This window comes from Lactuca virosa, chromosome 3 (genome assembly GCF_052849685.1).
Source record: "Lactuca virosa cultivar CGN04683 chromosome 3, Lactuca_virosa_CGN04683_v6, whole genome shotgun sequence".
In the NCBI taxonomy this organism is placed as follows: domain Eukaryota; kingdom Viridiplantae; phylum Streptophyta; class Magnoliopsida; order Asterales; family Asteraceae; genus Lactuca; species Lactuca virosa.
Window position 1 is genome coordinate 67979788 of NC_136428.1, and position 24601 is coordinate 68004388.

At 43.4% G+C, this 24601-nt stretch overlaps 4 protein-coding genes across 4 annotated transcripts; 1 reads left to right on the forward strand and 3 right to left on the reverse strand.

Moving 5' to 3' along the window:
• Positions 1–14: 14 nt before the first annotated feature.
• CYP51G1 (CYTOCHROME P450 51G1) lies at positions 15–2038 on the reverse strand. The gene is made up of 3 exons (XM_079084816.1): positions 1847–2038; positions 1275–1737; positions 15–1191 (listed from the first exon to the last, which is right to left on the reverse strand). Exons 2-3 carry the CDS (start codon positions 1734–1736, stop codon positions 199–201), a joined length of 1455 nt encoding a protein of 484 aa, XP_078940942.1. The 5' UTR covers position 1737; positions 1847–2038; the 3' UTR covers positions 15–198.
• A 415-nt stretch (positions 2039–2453) lies between these two features.
• Positions 2454–4087, reverse strand: LOC145165899 (E3 ubiquitin-protein ligase At3g02290-like). Its single transcript, XM_079084818.1, has 5 exons — positions 3911–4087; positions 3425–3625; positions 2918–3332; positions 2729–2838; positions 2454–2644 (listed from the first exon to the last, which is right to left on the reverse strand). The coding sequence occupies exons 2-5, from the start codon at positions 3536–3538 to the stop codon at positions 2618–2620; spliced, it is 666 nt and encodes a 221-aa protein (XP_078940944.1). The 5' UTR covers positions 3539–3625; positions 3911–4087; the 3' UTR covers positions 2454–2617.
• Positions 4088–4183: 96 nt separating this feature from the next.
• LOC145165900 (7-dehydrocholesterol reductase-like protein) lies at positions 4184–5126 on the forward strand. Its single transcript, XM_079084819.1, has 3 exons — positions 4184–4304; positions 4482–4643; positions 4766–5126. The coding sequence occupies exons 2-3, from the start codon at positions 4487–4489 to the stop codon at positions 4999–5001; spliced, it is 393 nt and encodes a 130-aa protein (XP_078940945.1). The 5' UTR covers positions 4184–4304; positions 4482–4486; the 3' UTR covers positions 5002–5126.
• Positions 5127–5268: 142 nt separating this feature from the next.
• NEF1 (no exine formation 1) lies at positions 5269–10017 on the reverse strand. Its single transcript, XM_079084814.1, has 4 exons — positions 8642–10017; positions 7089–7660; positions 6801–7020; positions 5269–6724 (listed from the first exon to the last, which is right to left on the reverse strand). Exons 1-4 carry the CDS (start codon positions 9866–9868, stop codon positions 5375–5377), a joined length of 3369 nt encoding a protein of 1122 aa, XP_078940940.1. The 5' UTR covers positions 9869–10017; the 3' UTR covers positions 5269–5374.
• Between the last annotated feature and the right edge of the window lie 14584 nt (positions 10018–24601).

A 24601-nucleotide genomic window follows, 5' to 3' on the forward strand; every position in this document is an offset into this window, starting at 1 on the left:
GAAATTGAACTTAATTAAACCTCAATGTTAAACACTCCCATTAACAACAAATTCTAACGTTAAGAAATGGTGAAAAAAAAAACAGACACAAAAGCTTGACCAGAGCAATTGAAGAAAGCTGAAAGATACATAATCCAAAGACATGAATACCACTAACACACCAGAAAACCAAAAAGATGAAACCTTAATCTATTATAATCACTGCAACACTTTTCGCTTATAACGAACCATAACCTTCCCTTTGACACCAACCACCATAGCATTCCAGTCAATCTCTGGAAATGGAGACACCAATTCCAACTCAAAGTTTCTCAACAAATGACTCCATATCGCTTTAATCTGCAGATAAGCAAATGGTTCTCCAAGACAACCATGTCTTCCACCACCAAAAGATATATACGAAAATGCCCCTGCAGCCTTGTCCTCTTCTCTCTCCGGGCCAAATCTATCTGGGTCATAAGTGTCCGGATCCTTGAAGATATGTGGGAGTCGATTTGCAAAGGCAGGTGACGTGGCAACTATGTGGCCTTTTGGAATGTCATAATCCTTGCCTTCTTTTGTTGTCACGGTGAAATCACTGTGTGAGCTTCGCAAGAGCATGATTAGAGGAGGGTGGAGTCTCAACGCTTCCTTTATGCATCTGTATAACACATTCATCTCAGACAAGATATCATGGTCAACCTTGTCGCCGTGTTTTTTCATAAGATCCTTCTGTTCTTCAACCACCGCCGCCATGTGTTTCTGGTTGCAGAGGAGGTAAGCTCCTGTCCATGTTGAGGTGATAGAACTCGTGTGCTGCCCTGCAAAAAGAGCAGCGATGAGAAGTCCGGTGACCTCCGAATCAGATGTAGGGCGGCCGTTTTTGTACTTGGAATCGATGAAGCACTGCAACATGTCGTTTTCACATTTCCCGCTTTGCTTCCGGGAAGTAATGATGGTTGCGAATATGTCTGCAAGTTTCTTCCGTGCTTGGTCACGGCGGCGATGGGCTGGGATGGGGAGATACGGGAATATGACACTGATGGGTAGCATGCCATTATCAAGATCATGGAAAAGAGCAGACACGTCATCGAAAAGCTTGTTGCGAACTTCTTCACCCAATAGACATCTACTGGCCGTAAGAATGATTAGGTGTTCTAGTTCGAGTTTCAGATCCACTTCACCACTATCGCCCCATTTTGAAAAGAATTCCTGCAAAATTTCAAAACCAGAGAATTATTATAAACTCGGATTGATGTAATTTTGGGGAAGAAGAAGGTAGGAAAGTAAAGTACCTCAGCTTCGAAGATCATGTGATCTACATACCCTTTAAGTTTATTAACTCTCAGAGATTCAGTGAAGAACCTAAACTGTTCCTGTCTGACGGAATAATCCACATCGAACACAACGCCGGGGCCAAAAGTCGGGACATTGAACTGGTAAACCTCCTGTTGGCTGAGATCCGATTCAGAAGCTTTAAAGAAATGGGCTGAAACTTCAGGTCCGATCAAGAACGTGATGTTTTTGTTAACGAGATTGAGTGTGAAGACGCTTCCTAATTTAGGGTATTCCTGTCTGAGCATCACGATTGGCCCTTTCAAGAAGCGTAACAAACCTCCGACGACCGGAAATGCTTTGACGACGGGAGGAAGACGTTTACGGGATCTGGGGATCAAGAAGGCGGCGATGATTTTGGCAGCGACGAGAGTGGCGATGAGGAGGGCACCCACATTGAGTAATTTGGAGTCGACTTCCATCCTTCAATCAGGGAGGAACAATCCAAGATCAGAAAATGAAAACAGAGGACATGAAGATTGAAATGAGAGATTGTGAATCGTGAAATTTAAAGAGATTGATTGAATCAAACCTGATAACGAGAGAGTGAGTGGCGATGGACCAGGGGCGTTGAGGGAGGCACTAATGCTGTGACTTATGAGTTAATTGGTATTTAAATACTTCTACTAACCGAATTTTCTATGGGCCAAACAGGAAAACAGGTGGAATCTTGATCCAGTTTCACACTGTAACAGGACTCACTTGTTCGTTAAATATTAAACACCAAATTTTGCAACTTTCTCACAAAAGATTTCAAGAAAACAGATTGGTTAAAAAATGGAGACCTAGTGGTAAATTGGTAATTTAAGAAGATTCGTATCACGTGAGCAACACACACACACATTTGTATTTGTAGCTCCAGGTTGTTTTATTTTGGATTTTAGCTCCAGTCTACCTGTACTGCACCATCCTCCATTTTAACACAGATTTAAAATTGCAACTTTCTTTTTTGATATTGTCTTGTTAACATTCCAATGGATAAAATTTATATGGTCCTTATGGTTTCTCAGTTTTTTTAATATAAAACCGAAGAACATAACTTAATCAATTGATTGATGATCAAAATTTTGGCTCCTTATTAACTCAAAAAGATAAATATCAAAATAAATCACAAACATATGGGGATATATGAAACAGAATGACAAAAATGGAAACATTCTATTAATCATTACATATATAATAATAACCCATGGAGTTTAAAATGGAGATGACATAAGCCTGGTGTTGGTTAGCGATAAGTAAACTTAATTTCCATTATTAACAATACAAGATGCTTTAAAGCCTCTCAAACTCCATAAAATAACTATGGACTTTCACAGAACTCCATCACCTGACAAAAACAATAAACAAATAACAAAAATAAGACAATGAAAGATTAACAAACAGATACCACCCTGTAAAAAGATTAACCAACCTTGCCACACATTGGACAAGTGTCACTTCTTTCCATCCATTCATATATACAACCAAGGTGAAAATGATGAGTGCACTGTGTCACTATTTTAGGATTCTCCAAAGTATATTCTGTAAGTTCATAACTTTATCAACCCTAGGCCATTAATCATTATGGAGGCATGATATATGAAAACTTTTTAGTTTTTACCTTCAAGACATGTAGGGCAGACATCTTCATTATCTGAAGATTGCTCGTAGGGTACCCCTTCTGGAACTTTCACCTTCTCCAAAGACTCTGGAAGTCCACATTTGGAATCATCTGTAGAATCAATACCAGATTTTCTCTTTCCAAAATCCAAAAACTCCATACCAGAACTACTCATGCTCCTTCTGAGTGCTTGTGAATCCTCTTGGAAATGTGTCATTGATTTCTCACGTCTTGACACCAGGCCACGTTGCAGACGTGAAAATCTATGGTCTGATTCGTAAGGTAAAGGTCTTGTGGATGAGTGGATTTCATCGTTTAAAGAAGTTGGAAGTGTGAAGCCAACAGAAGATGATGCAGTTCCTTGAATGGGAGATGAAACTGGTAGCCCTTCGATCCTCTGAAACAATGCACCATACTGCATATTGTACAATAGAAAAGAGGATTTCATAAATTGGAGAAGATGAAGTTGAAGAGATTGAAAGAGAATGTGAAGGAAATTATGCCTACTCCAGAAAATAATTGGTGGAAAAAGAATCGTAAGCAGAGGCAGTGTCTATATATAGCATTTGTGGGAAATTCTTCCAGGTCATCGCCACACTGACAGCAACAAATCGAATTCATTTCAAAGATTACTGATCCGGGCTCAAGCAGCTCAATCGATTGATTATTGATTTTTAGAGCCTGGTTATGCAATCGGCTAGCTTGAACCTGTAATTGAACAACAATTCGGTATGAATAGACGATCAATATAATGTTTAGGAGGAAGCTTGAAACTACCCTAATCTTTTATTGGATTTAGGCCACTGTGAGTATCTTTAAAACTCAAGTTTACCCGTATGATTTTAGCATCATGTTAAAAAGGGCATTTTCGATTCGAATTGCACATCAGATGCATGCCGACGATCCATGGAAACCAAAAGAGAGACGGATGGAAAAAGATTTGAATCAGAATCAGAAAGAAGACGAAGGTGTTAGGGTTTCCGATTAAGTTACCTGTGGATCATGGCGCCAGTCCAGGGCGGCAGCCTTACAACAATCTGCGAATTCCAAGAAAACTGGTAACGATTACAGGAATTTGTATTTTACTGAAGGAAGTTTCGAGAGAAGAAAGAAGAGAGAAAATGAAAATGTGTATATGGTCTCCTAAAAAGTAAAACACGCCCCACAATCAACCAACTTTTATTACTCTTTTAGTTGGGAGATACCGACGGGTTTTTCATATTTGTTGGTGGAAAATAATAAAAAGACTCTTTTGCCCTTCCTATTTCCTTTAAAACCCGCTATTGCCCTCTCCCATTTTTTCCCCAATACCATCGGAGCTTACCTCTCGCAATTCGCAGGCAGTGCTTCTCCGAAAACCTTCTCAACGGCGAAACCGAATCCACTGGTATGATTTTAGAAATTTTCATAAATATATTCTTCTCCATTCGATTGCTTTACTTAGTAATTAGGGCTTTGCTATAATATTGATTGCCTCATTTAATAATTAGGGTTTTGCTATAATATTGTTGCGTATCGACAAGGATTGTTTAGTCTGCTATTATATGTTTTTCCTCCATTACAGTGCAAATGTCGGCATACGAGAACGTTGTTACAGGAAAGCTGAAACTAAAGGGTAAGGCCCTTGACGTCAAAGCTGGTGGAACCAAGAAGATGAAGAAGAAGAAGATGAACAAAGTTTTATCTAATGAAATCACTCAAACAATCGAGAACGAGTTTTCTGAAGGTAATAATCCCTCACAATGCTTTCTACATTCATCAATACCATATAACCTCGATTCTTAATTCAAGATTACTCGCAGCAGTTAATTCTAATTCATTTCCTTTCAAATTTAACATATGTTGCAGGCATGGAATTGGAAGAGACAACAAACGATGGGAGCAAATCAAAAGATGGTTCTGGTTCGTATGTAGATAATTTGACTCCAGCTGAGAAGCGTTATATGGATCAAAGACAGAAAATAGACATGCAAAAGATGGCAAAAACATCAAACAAATCACATCGTGACAGGATTTCTGACTTCAACCAGTATCTCGCAAACATGAGCGAACACTACGACATCCCAAAAGTTGGTCCTGGCTAAGTAGCAGCTACCATTCCAACATTGTACTAGCATTTAATAATCATAAACAAAAAACGTAACATGCATGTATCGTTTGTTTTACTACTTTCATTTTGTTACTGAAATCAAATCATGTTAAAAAGAAACATCACCGATCTTTTGTTTTATTACTTTCATTTTGTTTAGCAAACTGAAATGAAATCATGTCAAAAAAGAAGCATCACTTCTACTTTCCTGAATCTTTTGTTTTACTACTTTCATTTTGTTTAGCAAACTGAAATCAAATCATGTCAAAAAGAAACACCACTTTTACTTTCCTGAATCCAAAATCAAAAGACATTTAATTGTACAAAATATTTCTTCTACTTTTGCTTTTGTTTCTAAAAGTAAAACCCTAGATATACTTCAACCCCGACACATATTGCTGTCTGGATATTAGATACTGAGCTAAGGAATATATAATCCCCAACAGCCCCAAAATCCTTATCTTGACAACATCTGTTATAATCGAAGGAGGCAAATTAAGCGGAATCGTAAGCAATGGCATCGAGTCATTCCTCTTCGTATAACTCCACACAAACCGATTAAACATCACATGACTCGGAATCGTCAAAATCAAAAGCGCCAAATTCTTAACTGCAAAAATCCAATCGGGCCCACCAATCTGCATCCCCCAACCCACATCCCCTTGCCATATCTCCTCCCAAATACTGTAAACCGAAGTCAACATCAAGTAACCCGATATCACAACCGTAACCGGGAAATACCTCTGTTTATCCCCAAATCCCGCAACAAAATCCGAATCCTGATTCAAAAGCAACAGAATCGGAGCCAAAAAGAATATCGCCCGGTTCGACCCGCCCGTCAGATTCACATTCAAAATCAAACATATCGCGAAACACATCACCGTCGCCACATTCCCGACAGCTGGCATCCATGCCCCCTCCACCGCGATCCGCTTGATCGTGAAAGCAGGAACGGTCAACACACGACGTTGATTCATGAACCGCATTTTTGGTGGGAAACTCGCGCTTTGACCGGATTGACTATGTCTAAGACCGCCGCCACCCTGGTCGTTGAACTTTTCACGCATGAGTGAGGCAAGCTCGAATTTGATCTCGAGCGCGATAAGCATGAAAATGGCGGCGTATAACCCGAGAAGTGACGTTCTTGCCCCTTCCACCGCGAGCAAGGCGGTCAACTTACTGTCTTCTTCGCCCACGTCACCGACCCCGGTTTCCGCGAGTAAGGTTTTGATTCTGACCTGGCCTTCTAACAGATAGGTGACTGGGAAGAGGGCTACGAGTAAGGCGAACACCCATGGGAGGACTTTTGTGCTTGAAGCGGATGGGAGGTGTGTGAAGACTACAAATACACAAGTGCACACCATTGTGACAACTATAAGGAGATGTAGAATTGTTGCTTGGAGGAAGTATTCGGCTGATATGAAGACACCTAAGGCGATTCCCATGGCGATTGAGAATATCATACGTAACTCCACAATGTACTTTATAGGGATGATTGAGGTGACTGCTGCAAGTGAGAGGAGGATTGCTGACATCAGCAGCCATGATGGCCATGTAGGTTTTGATGTGATGAAACCGTAGATTGAGATGTCATCGGTGGATTGTCTGGCGGCTTTTATTAATTCCGAATGGTATGTCCATGATGTTGGGAGTGGCGGCTGCATGATTATGAAAAGGAGTCCGGTTGCTATCACCAGCACCAAGCTTCTTTTAGCAGACTAAGTCGCACATGAAAAATAAACTATTAATAAAAAGAAAAAGAAAAAAAGAAAGTAGATTGTTATTACTTATTACCATGACATGAGAAAAGTGAAGGGCAACAATAGGTAAGCAAGCTAATCCGGTCAAGAGTATACAGAATCCCAAAAGTAAACCGCCAGATGGCGATCTCCCGTTCCACCATTGTAAAGCTTCAAAGATTGTTTCACGACAAAACCAGACCGATAAACCAAAAACTGCAGCATGAGTGTAGCCTTGCCATGGTTTCATCTTCGAGGCTGTTCTTGATCGATCCCTGAAATAAAGTTAAAAACTTGTAAATCAAAAAGTATAAAAGTGTGTTTACAAATCATGATTACTTACTTGTATAGAAGCAATGGAGGAGTGACAGCTAATAAAAGAATGGTGGATGCCCATAGAGCAGTTTTTGAAGTCATGAACAACATGGAGAGTTTTGATGAATACAAACAGGTTAACACCCAAACGGCTTTTGATCCGATGTGGTGGTCCACAGAGAGTCTTCTCACGAGGGCTAATCCGAGAAAAGTTGTTAAAAACACCATGTAACTTGGGTACATCACCTCATCATCAAAACTGTAGTAATATATCCCTGAGTATGTGTAAAAACGATTCTCGATGTAGCATAGGAGTAATGCGTGACTGATCAAACCGACTTCTGTTAGGTAATGAAGCTTTTGGGGAAGAAGGGCTAAACCAGGAACCACCATTGCTAATATGACATCAGCAACTATGAGCTTGCAGAAGGATTTTAATGACATGCCTGCTAGCCAGATGTTGAGGTCCCAGAAATTATGCAAGACAAACCATGTCACCATTAAGCTCCCGAGTATGACAAAGGCGAAATACGATGAGAGGCTCTTTTTTGTGAAAAAACGAGCTAGATAAAATCCAGCTACTGCAGGGAGTGGAAGGAACTACAACATAATAATAAAAAAATAATAGCACTTGTGTTAAAAAATAATCAAATTTACAAATGCATAAGTGTTTATAAAGACTTATTGTATTTAACAACTAGATTTTCCACTAACAGATTGATAAAATGCTTTAAAAAAACTTTTACCCCAACGCATATAAATTTGTATAAAGCTTTACTTATTGGATAAAAAGCTTTTTGCTAGGAGGTCATTATTCTTTAAATGAACTATTCAGAAGGTAAAAAGCTTTTCAAAAAGCTTGCAGTGGACTTTGGAGATGCTCTAAAAGTAAACATGTCAAAGTTGAGATATTGATAAATGTGGATCGAAGGATTGGCTCATTGGCAACACCAAAATCTGCCTCAAATCAGTTATGCAACATAGAACAAACTAACTTCAGTAATAAGATAAGTCATGTGAAGAACCCAAGAACTGGCTGCTATTTTTAACTAACAAATCATTATATCATAGTTTCCAAGGTAACCTAGTTTGAGTAGGATTTGAGGGGAAGCATTCAGATTTGGAACTAATCTAAGGAAATTGGTTGGCTTATTTTTAGTTTGGCTTGGACGTGGTACAAGATCGGTGGATCACTACCTATAAAGGGTAGGAAAAAGTTTGTGTAAATGTTAATGCAGGTAGCTGCTTTAGGATGTTTGGTCCACGTGATTAATTCTGGCTTAATTTTGTCTAAACACACTTGATCATTACTTAATATGGTTGGACACTTATTAACTAGCCACTTGGAAGAAAATTGAGAGGATTGACAGCTCAATTCATATAAAGAGCAATGTCCATTACTGGGTGAGGAGAAAAAGACAAGCTGAACTACTTTTGATAATCTGGTTAATGACCAACCAAAATTTATAAGGTAAAGCATAGCTTTAAATTGGTAAAGTGACGGTTGAATGAGAAAGGCATGACAAGAATAAAATATAACCTTGATATGAAAGAGATAGCAGTTACTTGAGAATGACATACCAATACAGGAAATCCCACAACGATTGCTCCAGCAGCACTCACAAAGACGGCCAAACCAGTGAAAGCCAATGAACTGGAAGCATCAGCAATCATGCCCATTTCATAAGCACCAGCACCAGCAGCCCCTCCAAGCATAGTTGCAGTGACCAGAAGATAATTCAATGGCCAAGGAACTTGAATATAGCGAGCAAAGGAATGGAAAACAACCCTGACCTCCAAGCAAATGACAACAATGACCAAAGCAACAGCGCCATTCACTACTCGAATACTTCTCAGTTGGTGTTCACTCTTGGTGACCCACCAGAGAGCCCCCCTGGTGGATGCATATAGTTGAAACAAGAAGGGAATAAAAAAAAGAAGGAACAAGTCACAGACTGTAGAGGCGGAGGAAAATACAATCGAATAGTGCGATGCAATGTGAAACATCAGAGGGAAGAATAGGAGGTTTAACGTGTGCAAGCAACTCTCGAGCTGGCCAAGGATTAAATTATCATCAGGAACTTCTCCACCATGGTAACTCACTTCTTGCTTCAATTTAAAGGATGAAACGCGAGGAATTGAGTACAGCCAGTAGAAAATGCAGTTAAAGGCCATGTGATAGTAGGAAGCATTGACCATACCAACAGCAGAGACAGTTGCCCAGCTGAAAAGAACCGAAGCTATGAAAGGGATGCAGGCAAAGAGAAGGCGTTCGAGAGCGAGGACGATGGTCGGGTACTCGATTTGAATCCACTTAAACTGAAGGGACGCCCAAACACCAATTAGGAAATTAGTCAGGGCGCATACAAAACAGGCAAGCAAGCCGAGAGGGATCGAATTGAAGGTCACGAACAGAGACGAACTGAAGAAGAAAGTGATCTGTGCAGCTATGAGAGAAAACCACACGGAGAAAAAGGAGCCAGACTTGAAGTTGAGCGAGTCGAGAATGTAAGCGATCATAAGGCCTAGGGTTAGGGCGGCGACGACTGGAGTGCCGCCGAGATCGAGAAGAAAGGCAGCGCATGGCACAAGCGCGATAGCGATCCTAGCGTTGTGGACGAAGGAAGACGGAGCGAAGCGAGAGTTCTTCAGCGATCTGCGAGTACTGCTGCTGCCGTTGGTGTAAATAGGGCTAGGGTTCCTCTCGGGAGAGTGGCCATTATTGAAGGTGGTGGAGAAGCTGGGGGCACTCATCGAAGGAGAGATGTAGGGGCGATATGAAGGAGGTTGGAGCTCCGGCGGTAACATATTCACCGGCGAAGGTTTAATTGATAAATGGGATCTGAGTGCACTGCCGTGGCGAGCTGAGTCGGAAAGTGAGAAGAGTGGTGGGTTTGATCTGAGAGGAGAGAGTTGGGTGTGACGTGTCTGCGACGCTCGCCGCCGTTGGATTACAATTTCATGTGACCCACCATGCATCTACAAGCGTTGATCGTTTTCTATCTAAATCTATCCTTCTGTACTTCATTATAAGTTTATAACTAGTAAAGACTTCGCCGCTATGCTGCTTTTGGGATAATATGGAAAAAATCGGTAAATTTTAAAAGATATGTGTTGAAATTGTAAATCACTATAAATAGGGAAAAAAGTCGACAACTCCTAAAATTAGATATCAAAAGTATACAACAAAAAAAAAGGAACACTGGTGGAGAAAATCCAAAATGTTGTGGCAATAATATTAAAGTTGTTAACATTGGGAAAATATGTTGGCAAAATTTTAAAGGAGGTTTTTTTGTGTTTTTTATGTCAAAATGTAAAACTTTTGACTACAAAGACAAAAAGTGTCAAATTTATTAAAGAATTGTGGCAAAAACACCAAAATGTAATACCTTTGAATATAAGGACTAAAAGTGTCAAAGTCATTAGAGATTTGTAGCAAAAACCTTAAGGCACAAAAACTTAATCAAAAGGCAAAAATGTAAAAATTTTGACTTTAGGGACTAAAAGTGTCAAGTTCAGCAAACTTATGTGGCAAAATCCTAAAGGCTAAAAGAATATTATTCCTAAGCTCCTTTGGATTTAATATATATATATATATATATATATATATATATATATATATATATATATATATATATATATATATTGTAACATCCCAAAATACAAGCCAAAAAAAAAAATCATTTTTGAAACATATACTTAGCAAACATTAGAAATAAAACATTCACTGATCATATCATTTCATAAAAATGTCGTGTGTCCGGAAACCATTTTATAAGAACATAATAATGTCAGAGTACAAATCCCAGAATAACTCATGATGCGGAAATCAATGTGTGTGTATGATGTGCCGCTACCGCGCCAGCTCTTTCCTCTTCGACGAAGAGGTACCTGAAAACAAAACTATAAACTGTAAGCACAAGGCTTAGTGAGTTCCCTCATCGTACCACATACCATACAGTTACATAACATACATATATTGTCCGGCATATCTGGGTGCCCGACATACCCCTTCGGTCCTCTCGACCGGATACTGTCTAGCATATCTGGGAGTTGGTCTCCCCTTCGGTCCTCTCGACCGGGTACTGACTAGCATATATGGGTGCTGGTCTCCCCTTCGGTCCTCTCAACCGGGTACTGACTAGCATATCTGGGTGCTGGTCTCCCCTTCGGTCCTCTCGACCGGGTACTGGGGACTATTTCACCCCCTTACTACTACCACATAACACATTTATCACATAATCTATCTAGCATGTCTGGGCACGACCGCCCCTTCGACCCTATCGGCCGGTAATCTGGGGACTATCTCCCCCTACCGTCACTAGTACATAGCGTCATATCATTTTAGCACATAACATATCACAGGTAGTAACAACCCTAGATGAATATCACAGAGACAATCATCTATCATGCAACTCCTACTGGTGGGCCGGCATTATGGCCGTAGACCCACCGCTACTGGAAGGTAACTCACCTCGTACAAGTGGCTGCTGATAATCTGTGCGGGAAACCTCCGTCCGCTGCTGCTCCGGAAATCCTCCGGCTACAAACCCCATAAACACTCAGTTAGAAACTGATCTCTATACTTAGGGTAAAATGACCATTTACCCCCAACCAAGTCAAGTCAAAGTCAAAGTCAAAGTCAACTTCCAGTTGACCCGACTCGCCGAGTTGGGCCGTCAACTCGCCGAGTCCCTCACTCTCTACTCGTCCTCATCCGTGACCCTACTCGTCGAGTTGGGCCGTCAACTCGACGAGTTCTTCTCTCATTCGAACGCCCCATGAAAACTCATCCGACTCGCCGAGTTGATGAACAACTCGTCGAGTTGTCCTTTATCTGATGAACCAGATCTGTCCTCAACTCGCCGAGTTGATGAACAACTCGCCGAGTTCTAAGGAGATTGCCTTGGACTCGTCGAGTCCGTTCATGCACTCGCCGAGTCCCATGAACTTCCAGCACAATGGCTTAGTCCAGAACGTTGGGTCACTCCCTGGGACCCCCTTAAAACCTTTCCACACTCAACTGGGTTCTTTTGACCCTCAACAGAAAGGGCAAAACCCTTAGACTCGCCGAGTTCAATAGTGGACTCGCCGAGTTGGTCACGTCCATACCCTAAATCTTTGCTTTCTGATGTACATCCTTTGATCAAAAGATAGATCCAAGCTTCTACAATCGATCTAACACGTAAAGTTACAACCTTTACGTGCTTGCATGAGACTTTGAGCTCAAAAGGACATAAAACAAGCTCATATGGCACATGGAACCTTTCATGGGTGCAAAAGCAACCCAAATCTGCCTAGTGACTCTCTGAATGATGTCATTCAGAAGCTCAAACCCCCAACCACGTTTGCAAACATGGTTGGCTACCAAAATGGCTCATAAAAGCCCTAAATCTTCCCAAAGAGGGATCTAACAAATGAAAGAGCAAGGTATAGACTTTATACCTTCTGAAGACTGCAAATGATGCTCACAACTGAATCCCTCTAGCCTCCTCTTGATCCTTCAAGCTTTTCCTTCTTCCTTGAACCACAAAATCACCAAGATCACTCTAAATGCCTTAAAACTCTTCAATAACGGCTAGGGTTTGCTATGGGGGTCTTCTGGGAGTAAATGAGACGAAGGAGGCCGAGTTAAGGTGTTTAAATAGGGTGCACACCCCTGAATTAGGGTTTTTGTCCAAACAGGGTCTACTCGCCGAGTCCGGGGACCCGACTCGCCGAGTACATCACTTAAACCCCGCGTCCCATCCTGCTTCTACTCGGCGAGTTGGTCCTTCAACTCGCCGAGTCCAAGACCCAAAATGCTAAACATTTAAAGATTTGATAAAAGAATACGTACCAAGAACCAGGTGTTACAATCTCCCCCACTTATTTTAGACTTCGTCCTCGAAGTCTGCTGCTCGATCGTGGAACAGCTCTGGGTAATGCTCCATCATCTCATCCATCGGCTCCCATGTCCATTCCGAGCCCTTCCGGTGCTGCCATTGCACCTTTACTAACTCAACCCTCTTGTTCCTCAGATCCTTCGACTTCCGGTCGAGGATCGCTACAGGCCGCTCGATATAATTCAGGCTGTCGTCAACCTGAATGTCCTCCAAGGGTACCACTGCTGAGTCATCCACCAGGCACTTCCGCAGCTGGGAGACGTGGAAAGTGTTGTGGATCTGACTGAGTTCGGCTGGCAGATCCAGCTGGTATGCCACCTTGCCCACCCGGGCTACAACCCTAAACGGTCCAATATACCTGGGACCCAACTTGCCCCGTTTCCTGAATCGGATGACGCCCTTCCAATGCGACACTTTCAGGAGAACCTTATCCCCGACCTGGAACTCCAGGTCTGATCGATGCTTATCGGCATAACTTTTCTGCCGACTCTGAGCAGTTTGAAGCCTGCTCCAGACCTGCTGAATCTTCTCTGTCATCTTGAGCACTACTTCGGTGCTCCCCATGACCCTCTGGCCAACTTCACCCCAGCATGTCGGGGTCCTGCACCTCCTCCCGTACAACATCTCGAAGGGAGGTCGGTCGATACTCGCGTGGTAGCTGTTGTTGTACGAAAACTCAGCTAGAGGAAGATAGGTATCCCAGCTACCACCGAAGTCTAGTACGCACGCCCGCAACATATCCTCCAAAGTCTGGATGGTCCGCTCACTCTGACCATCGGTCTGCGGGTGAAAAGCGGTGCTAAAATGTAGACGAGTACCCAACTCGTCATGGAACTTCTTCCAAAACCTGGAAGTAAACCGTACATCTCTGTCTGAAATCACGGAGACTGGCACTCCGTGCCGCGCCACCACCTCTCGGATGTAGATTTTGGCCAACTTCTCTGCCGAGATACTCTCTTGGATCGGTATGAAGTGAGCGCTCTTGGTCAACCGATCCACGATGACCCATATAGAATCCACTCCCTGTGCGGTCCTGGGAAGCTTGGTGATAAAATCCATCGTGATGTCTTCCCGTTTCCACAGCGGGATATCCAACGGCTGCATCTTGCCGTGTGGCCTCTGGTGCTCGGCCTTGACCTTCCTGCAGGTCAAGCACAACTCAACGTACCATGCTACATCCCGCTTCCTGCAGGGCCACCAATAGTCTAGACGAAGATCTCTATACATCCTCGTTGCCCCGGGATGAATGGAGAATCGGGATTTGTGTGCCTCCTTCATCAGAACCTGACGCACACCCCCGTGATACGGTACCCACACCCTACGGTGTAGTGTCAATAACCCTCGACTATCATAGTCGAAGGAGGAAACATGTCCCACAATCCGCTCGCTCTTCCGATGTTCCTCCTTCATAGCCTCCTGCTGAGCCTCCCGGATCCGCTCCAAAAGCGGAGTCACCACTGTCATCCTCAGACAGATATCCCTGATCGGTGCCGCCTTGCGGCTAAGCGCATCGGCCACCACATTGGCCTTTCCCGGATGGTAAAGGATCTCGCAGTCGTAATCCTTTACCACGTCCAACCACCGACGCTGCCTCATGTTCAGATTCGGCTGATCCATGAGGTACCTTAAGCTCTTGTGGTCCGTGTAAATCGTACATCGAACCCCATTGAGGTAATGTCGCCACATCTTGAGGGCGAACACAACAGCCCCCAACTCCAAATCATGCGTCGGGTAGTTCGCCTCGTGAGGCTTCAGCTGCCTCGACGCGTAAGCGATGACGTGCCCTCTCTGCATCAATACTGCGTCCAAACATGAGATGGACGCATCGCAGTATACAACAAAATCCTCCATGCCCTCTGGCAGGGCTAAGATTGGCGCCTCGCACAATCTCTTTCTCAGTGTCTCGAACGCTGCCTGCTGATGAGGCCCCCAACGAAAGACCACAGCCTTCCTCGTTAGCCTGGTCAGGGGTAATGCTATCTTGGAGAAATCCTGGATGAATCTCTGATAGTAGCCAGCTAATCCCAGGAAACTCCGAATCTCAGATGGAGACTTCGGAACCTCCCATCTCATCACGGCCTCTACCTTGGCCGGATCTACCGAAATCCCGTTCTGGTTGACAAGGTGCCCAAGAAACTGCACCTCGCGCAACCAGAAATCACACTTGGAGAACTTGGCGTACAAGTTCTCCCTCCTCAAGGTCTCTAGAACCTCTCGTAGATGCTCCTCATGCTCCTCCTGCGTCTTGGAGTAAACCAAGATATCATCAATAAACACTATCACAGACCGGTCTAACATCGATCTGCACACGCGGTTCATGAGGTCCATGAACGCGGCAGGAGCATTGGTGAGCCCGAAAGGCATCACCACAAACTCATAGTGGCCATAACGCGTCCGAAACGCCGTCTTCTGCATATCCTCCTCCCTAACCATCATCTGATGATACCCTGAACGCAAATCTATCTTGGAGAACCAAGATGCTCCCTGAAGCTGGTCAAAGAGGTCGTCAATCCTCGGAAGTGGGTAACGATTCTTCACCGTTACCTTGTTCAACTCCCTATAGTCTATACACATACGATGCGACCCATCCTTCTTCTTCACAAACAGAATCGGGGCTCCCCAGGGTGAACTGCTCGGTCGAATGAAACCCTTTTCTAACAACTCCTGAAGCTGTGTAGACAACTCCTGCATCTCAGGAGGAGCCAACCGATACGGTGCCTTGGCTATCGGAGCCGCACCAGGGACTAGGTCGATCCTGAACTCCACCACTCGCTCCGGAGGTATCCCTGGCAACTCCTCGGGGAATACATTCGCGAATTCTCGTACTACGGGCACATTGCCCACCGTCGCCCTACCCACCTCCCGGGTATCCATAACATGCGCGACATAACCTGCGCAACCCTGCTGAAGGTAACGCCTAGCTCTCGCTGCTGAACATAAGGCCGGTCCTCGCTGTGGCCTCTCGCCCTGAATCACCAGCTCTCCCCCACTTGGGGTCCTGATCCGCACCAACTGCTGCGCGCAGTCGATCACTGCCCCATTAGGGCTGAGCCAATCCATGCCTATAATCACCTTGTTCCCACGCAATGGAATGGGAACCAAGTCTACCAAGTAGCGCTCCTCAAATAACCTCAGCACACAATCTCGGAAGACCTCAGATGCTCGCACTGATCGGTCGTCCGCAATCTCGACCTCTAGAGGGCAATCCAACATACCCGAAGACTCAGAAAACTTCTTGCTAAGCGTAAGAGAAACGAATGATCGGGTAGCGCCCGAATCAAACAGTACCTGTACTGGGATACCATTCACATGGAGCGATCCTAAACAGATCACATATCAATAACAATAACGTCATAAAGATAAACCAGAGGGAAAGAATCATACCCGTCACCACATCGGGTGCAGCGCGTGCCTCCTCGGTAGTCAGCTGAAATGCCCGACTCCTCACCACTGGAGCCTCTGCCTTGCCCTGCCGGCCATCGGTAATCCGCAGGGTCGCTGGAGCTGGCGCCTTTACTGGCGCTGCTGCTGTCAACTGGGGGCAATTGGCCTTCTTGTGGCCCCTCTGGTTGCAGTGGAAACACAGCAACTCTGACGTCTGTAACACGGGTGCAGGGGCGGTACAATACCTGCTGAAGTGCCCTAACTTGCCGCACTTGTAGCAGCCTGACGATCCTAACTTGCATGCTCCCTCGTGCGTCTTGCCGCATTTCCTGCAGCAGCCCCGCCCCTGTTGGCCTTTCGGCCCCGCATCTGGTCCCTTGGGCTTCTTCCCCGAAGCCCCCATAACATGCCCCTCTTCCGCCTTTCTCTTCCGAATGTGCTCCAGGTCTATCTCCCTCTCCCTTGCCCTAGCAACCATAGAGTCCAGGGTAGGGCAAGCTGAAAAACTGACATGCTCCCGAATGTCAGCTCGTAACATGTCATGATAGCGGGTCCTCCTCTGTCACACCCCCAAACCAAGGATGGCGGAAACGTCCGGGGGTGGAGGACTTCATGTATAGTATCATAACCACAATTGTAATAGTAATTCAAGCAAACACAACCAACATATATATAATTGAAAAAGTTACATCATTGTATGAATTACATGTTTACGAATCAATTACAATATGTTGACAAAATATGAAATAGTAGACGCCTTAGCGTCCCATCCTCAAAAGCACTTGATTACCTGTTTAATGATTTCCTGAGAATACAAGTTGTTTGAAAAAGTGTCAACACAAAGGCTGGTGAGTTCATAAGCTTTTGTTTGGTATTATTAAAAGCCTTTCGTTTGTAAAAGTAGTATTTGTGTTAGAAAATCCAATATTTTCCTTAATGTGTAAATGTAGTCTTAAAACCCAAAGACCGAAATGTACAAGTAATTTGTCATATTTATAGTAAAACAATGCAAGTTTAAATCGACATAAACTCGTTAAATTTTAATGAAGTTCCCGTAAATTCCAATGTTTATTAATACTTTATGTGAGTTTATTATAACCATACTATGACCAAGGTTGCCTAAAACGACGTTCTTCAGGCGTGAAATGTTATGACATTTGTCACCCCAGACCTATCGGTCTAACTGTTGCATGCAGTTTAGGTGTGGGTTTGTCAAACCCAATATAGATCTATACACAAGTATCACGCTCTCCCTCAAGGAGACTCTGGTTACAATACAAGACTTAATGGTAATTTGAAGTAAATGTCTCACAAAGTCATTAACGGAATTACGTGTTATGAAAACTTGGTACCGTATGGCCGTACCTTGCTTAATGAAAATATCCTTTGTATAAATGTACCCTTTTTAAATGTATGGGTTATGTAATGTATCATAAACTATACCTATTATAGTTTATCAACCAAGGGTAGTACGTGGTAATGTATGCAAACTATATTCAAAATAGTTTATTAAATGTTTGAATGTATCGATTGTACTTTGATTATAATCACTTTTTATTCTTTATATTTTATATGACCAAATCCATTTGTAAACTGATGTGTGTCTAAATATTAAGATAAAATGTCATATATTGCAATAACATATAATCACATAAAGATATACACCTTGCTCAACATTTTACAAGGTGAAATGAAATTAACAGCAACTTTTCGTTGAAAACAGTTTCTGTTACTGTTCTTAGAAAATTTATAGAAAAATCATCAAAGCTCTAAATCCAAATCCGCAAATTTTGAGAGTTTGGAATATGAGTCTAGTTTGTTCGTAAATTTTATCATGATTTTTAGTGATCTCTAACAGAGGTGAAAATGTTCATAATCACAGACTGGTCCGGGTTTGCCTCTGAAATGACAGGCAGTTTTGTAAAAATCACCATAAATTGTATAAAAATCATATGGAGATGTGCAAGTATCCATTTTAAAGCTAAGAGTTTGAACTACTTGCACCTGGAACAGTTTTGAAAACTAAAATATTTAAGTTGACCAAAACAGTCCGTGATTAACGTCCATCTTTTCTGATGTAATCTGTTAGAAAAAGTTTAATTGTGTTCTTGATGATTTTTCTTGTATTACCCCCTTAAAACTTAAGAAAAACATGTAAATGTAGGGGTATGAACTCACCTTATGTGGTTTCAGTAGATGAAAGTGAGAGAGAGGAAGTGTTCAACCCAAGAACACTAAGAAGATGTCTTGATGATTCGAGAATCTAACACTGAATAAGATGGAACTTGTGTAAGATATCAATGATTTGAGTAGAATGGAGTTTAATAATTATGTGAATGATGAAGATACTTACTAATTGAAGAAAGAAATCCCTGGAGAAAGCCTTGAAGTTCTTGAAGTTGAGAGAAAAGATGAGAGAATTTTGGAGAGTGTTCTTGGTTGCTAAGTGTAGAATGAAAGAGTTTTATGGAGAATGAGGAGAGAGGATCAATCCTCCAGCTCTTAGAACGTGGGAAGAGCTGGAGATTGGGTGTAAAGGTCCACTAAGGAGACAAGGGGTAGTGGGAAAGAGTGGCTAATCATAGAGTGAGGTGGTGGTGGTTTGCTTTTGCCATAAATTAAGGAAAAGCAAATATTCCCTCAATAATTAGTTCAACCACTAATTCTTTTAATATATTTTTATAAAAACCCTGGAGATTTATATATTTTGGGGCCTTAGTTTATAAAATAAAGTTTTGGGTGAAAATCCCACGTTAAAATAATGAAAAACGGAGTTAAAACGAAGTCGTAGTCGAAAAACCGGTAAAAAGGGGCCGTCTGCGAGACCTCTCGCATGGGGGCCGAAGATGCGAGGCTTCGGACCCTCGCATGCGAGGCTTCGGTCTGCTGGCTTCGGTCCTAGTCTCGTGAGAAGCCTCAGCTTCGGATCAGAGGCCTCGGATGGGAGGCTTCGGTCCTGAAGCTTCGGTTTCGGGTCCTTAAAGCTATTTTACTCGTTTTTACCCCGTTTCAAACGGTTTTTGACCCGGTTAAGGGTCGAGATGACCCAAATGATTACAAAAAGTTAAAGTAACTTTTGAGAGAGATTTGGGAGAGATTTCAAATAGAAAGAGATAGAGTGAAAACGATTTAGAGAGGTTTCGTTTGTGATTAATTTGAGTGTCCGGCTTCACAACGCAAGGTTCGTAAACCCCGTTAAACCGTATTTTAGTGTCGTACACAATCCCGATGATTGTGCAATAGTGTTTTATCGCTTTGGTTCGTTGTTTAGCACTGTTAAGGCTAAGGAAAATCAAACACATGAACTTTCCAAATGATGATTTCTCATTAAAATAGCGAATTGTATAGTGATTACATAACGTAAACCCTAACATACAAGGGTTATTGGAGTTGACCGGTTTGACTTGTTGAGTTTGTTTGACTTTGAATTGACCGAAATTTGACGGTTGTCACATCATCCCCCCGTTAGAAGGAATTTCGTCCCGAAATTTTCATTTTGACTGGGATTTCAAGAGTTTGGGAAGAGATGTGGATACTTTTGTTTCATCTGATCCTCGCGTTCCCAGGTGAATTCGGGTCCTCGTTTAGCGTTCCAACGGACCTTCACGATGGGAATACGACTTTGTTTCGTTCGTTTGATTTCCCGATCCATGATTTCGACTGGTTCCTCCACGAAGTGGAGATTTTCGTTAACTTTGATTTCGTCGAGTGGTATTACGAGTGTCTCATCAGACAAACACTTCTTTAGGTTCGACACGTGAAATGTGGGATGTACTTTGTCGAGTTCCTGAGGTAATCGAAGTTTGTATGCTATTGGCCCAATCCTAGCAAGGATTTCGAATGGCCCGATGTACCTTGGATTTAGTTTCCCGCGTTTGCCGAATCGTATCATTCCTTTCCAAGGGGAAACTTTTAGTAGTACTCTATCACCCACCTGGAATTCCAAGGTTTTGCGTCGTTTGTCTGCGTAACTCTTTTGCCGATCGCGAGACGCTTTCAGTCTTTCTCGAATTTGAACGATCTTTTATGTGGTTTCCCTTATGATTTCAGGGCCAGTGAGGGTGCTATTAGAGACTTGCCCTCTAGCTAGCTGTGCATCCCCCACCTCAGCCCAACACAGGGGTGATCTGCATTTGCGACCGTAAAGAGCTTCGAATGGAGCGACTTTGATGCTAGTATGATAGCTGTTATTGTAGGAGAATTCGATAAGCGGTAGATGGGTATCCCATGCTTTACCGAAGTCTATCACACAAGCTCTTAACATGTCTTCCAACGTTTGAATGGTTCGTTCGCTCTGTCCGTCGGTTTGTGGGTGGTAGGCCGTACTCATGTCAAGCCTAGTTCCCAATGATTTTTGTAGAGACTGCCAAAACCGTGAGGTAAATCTACTATCTCTATCGGAGATAATGGATATCGGCACACCATGGAGTCGTACAATCTCTCTGATGTACGTTCTAGTCAGCTTCTCCATCTTGTCGGTTTCTTTTATTGGTATGAAGTGTGCTGATTTGGTCAATCTGTCTACGATTACCCATATTGTGTCAAGCCCGCCCGATGTCTTAGGCAGCTTGGTTATGAAGTCCATGGTTATTCGTTCCCACTTCCACTCAGGTATATCCGGCTGTTGTAATAGCCCGGATGGTTTCTGGTATTCGATTTTGACCTTAGCGCAAGTCAGGCACTTGCTCACATAGGTAGCAATCTCAGCTTTCATGTTCGGCCACCAGTATAATTTCTTGAGGTCCAGATACATCTTATCCGACCCGGGATGGATGGAGTATCGAGTCTTGTGTGCTTCATTCATGACAACATCTCGGAGTCCACCGAACTTCGGTGTCCAAATCCGGTTCATGATATAACGCGCTCCATCATCCTTGACTTCTAAGTTTTTATCCATTCCCCTTAATGTCTCTCCTGCCACCTTTTCTGGTTTCAAAGCTTCCAGTTGAGCTTCCTTGATTTGTATGGTCAGGTGGGAATGGATTGTCATTGTTAAGGATTTTACTCGGCGGCCCGAGTACTCCTTCCTGCTTAGAGCATCGGCCACTACATTGGCCTTGCCCGGATGATAACGAATTTCGCACTCGTAGTCATTCAGCAACTCTACCCATCTCCTCTGTCGCATGTTGAGCTCTTTCTGATTGAGGATATGCTGAAGACTTTTGTGATCAGTGAAGATAGTGCATTTCGTTCCGTAGAGGTAGTGTCTCCAGATCTTCAAAGCGAATACCACTGCTCCTAATTCCAGGTCGTGCGTAGTATAATTAACCTCGTGCGTCTTAAGCTGTCTTGATGCATACGCGATAACCTTCCCTCTCTGCATGAGCACACATCCGAGGCCTTGATTCGAAGCATCACAGTACACTACGAAGTCCTCGGTTCCCTCTGGGAGAGACAAGATCGGTGCGCTGCATAGGGCTTGTTTTAACGTTTGGAAAGCAGTTTCTTGTTTATTTTCCCACTTGAATATCACACCTTTCTGCGTCAAGGTGGTGAGTGGTTTCGCAATCTTGGAGAAGTTTTGTATAAATCTTCGGTAGTAGCCAGCAAGCCCAAGGAATTGTCGAATTTCGGTTGGCGTCTTGGGTGCTGACCAATTCTCGATTGCCTTGATCTTGGAGGGATCCACATGTATGCCTTTCTCACTTACCACATGTCCAAGGAAATCCACTTCTCTAATCCAGAATTCACATTTAGAGAACTTAGCATAAAGCTTCTCCGCTCTTAGTGTCTCTAGCACTTGGCGTAGATGTAGACGATGCTTTTCTTCGCTTCGCGAGTAGATCAAGATATCGTCGATGAATACGATTACAAACTTGTCTAGATAGGGTCGACACACTCTATTCATTAGGTCCATGAATACCGCAGGTGCGTTTGTTAAACCGAAGGACATCACCACAAACTCGTAGTGCCCATAGCGAGTTCTGAATGCAGTTTTGGGAATATCTTCTTCTTGAACTCGTAGCTGATGGTAACCTGACCTTAGGTCGATCTTTGAGAAGAAATTTGCTCCTTGGAGTTGGTCGAAAAGGTCGTCGATTCGGGGTAGAGGATATCGGTTCTTGATGGTGAGTTTGTTTAGTTCCCGATAGTCGATGCACATGCGAAAGGATCCGTCCTTCTTCTTTACAAAAAGGACTGGCGCTCCCCAAGGTGAGAAGCTTGGTCTGATGAACCCTTTGCTCAAAAGCTCGTTCAACTGACTGGACAACTCTTGCATTTCTGTTGGTGCGAGGCGGTATGGAGCTCTGGCTACGGGGGTAGCTCCGGGTATTAAGTCAATTCTGAAATCGACTTGTCGTGCGAGTGGTACACCAGGAAGATCTTCTGGGAACACATCCGGGAAGTTACACACTTCGGGGATGTCTTTGATGTCTTTCACGTCCTGTTTCTTGTCTACTACGTGGGCTAAGAAGGCATGGTACTCCTTCCGGAGATACTTTTGGGCTTTGATGCATGAGATGATTTGTAAATTCGCACTAGGTTTGTCACCATAGATGAGAAGGGTTTCGTCATTTGGTAGATTGAGGCGAACGGCCCTTTCGTAACATAAAATGTCGGCATGGTGAGGAACTAACCAATCCATCCCGATGATTACGTCGAAGCTTTTTATGGTGACCGGCATCAGGTCAATTTTAAATGTATGGTTGTCTAGAGTGAGAGTACACTCTGAGTATATATCGCTAGTGCGTTCTACTTTCCCATTTGCCATTTCTACTACATAAGTATCCTTTAGTGATTGGGGATTTTGTTCAAGTAATTGTTTATATTGGTGGCTCACGAAACTCCTCTCCGCTCCACTATCGAATAGTACGCATGCATAAGAGTTATTGAGGAGAAACGTACCGGTAACCACTGTGGGACCCTCGACTGCTTCCCCATGTCCTATTGCCAGGACTCTTCCTACTCCACAAGCATTAGGGGCTTGTGCTTTGGGGCAGTTTCTTTTGAAGTGACCTGCGTCTCCACAGTTGTAGCAGGTTCGGGTTGCCCCCGTACTGGCGACTTGGTTGATTGGTCGAGTCGGCGCTTTACAGAAACGAGCAATGTGCCCCTTCCTGTCGCAGTTGTTACAGTGCATCTCCCTACAAGCACCATTGTGGTGAAAGTTGCACTTGTTGCACTTAGGTAGGGTTCCAGCATATGGCTTCGGTGGTGCTGGAGTGGTAGCAGTAGTGGCAGCATTAGTGGCAGCATGGACAGCAACAATTTGTTGCTTCTTAGCAGGGTCCTGTGCTGGTTGGCTCTTCTTTTCGTTCCAGAACTTCCTTTTGTTGTTTCCCCCTTTTGATTGATCAGTGGTGGTGGTTGTAGTATTATGACCGGCTCGGTGGTCAACAAGTTGTTGTGCCAGCTCCCTGGCACTGTCAAAAGTAGTTGGCCTTGAAGTCAGGACACTACTTTGCACTTGGAGAGACAGTCCCCAAAGGTATCGCTCCACCTTTTTCTCCTCCGGAGTAACCATTGTTGGGCAGAGGAGAGCCAATTCATTGAATCGGGCGGTGTAGGTTTCAAGGTCGGAGCCCGTCATCCTGAGGTTCCAAAGTTCTTGTTCCAGCTTTTGAATTTCACCTCTCGGGCAGTACTCCTTCATCATCAACGTTTTTAGTTCTGCCCAGGTTATGGAGCTAGCCACTTCGAGAGTAAGTGACTTAATCCGGCAGTTCCACCAAGTAAGGGCCCGGCCGGTGAAAGTGAAGGCTGCGAACTTAACTTTGCTCGCTTCGGGGCAAGAGCACACCTGAAAGACTACTTCGGTCTTTTCAAACCATTGCATCAAAGTGATGACTCCCCCGCTCCCATTGAAGTAGTCGGGTTTGCCATTGGTGAAGTCTTTGTATGAACACTCTCTTGCACGCCATGTACTGTCTCCGTGGATAGAGTTTGTAGCACCCGATCCAGAACCACCAGCTCCGTTTGTCCCTATCTGCGACATTGCGGCCGCTACGGCTGCTGTTACTGCAGCCTGGAACATCGCAGGATCAAACTGTGGAGGCAGCGGCGGAGGAGGTGTTGCTGTGTTGCTGGAAGGTCTTGGTCTTCTCCTTGGCGGCATGGTTCTGTCATAAGTCGTAAACCAATGTACTTTTAGTAAAAGTGTATTTATAGGAAGAGAAATCTTTTATACATAAAGTATATTATTACGTTGTTTTCCGGTATGTTTACGATACATACGATTTTATACTTTTAATTGACCCAATACATTGGGTTATGAGGTAAAATGAAAGTATAAAATATTTTATTTGAGTTTCCTTGTTTCCAAGTATATGAC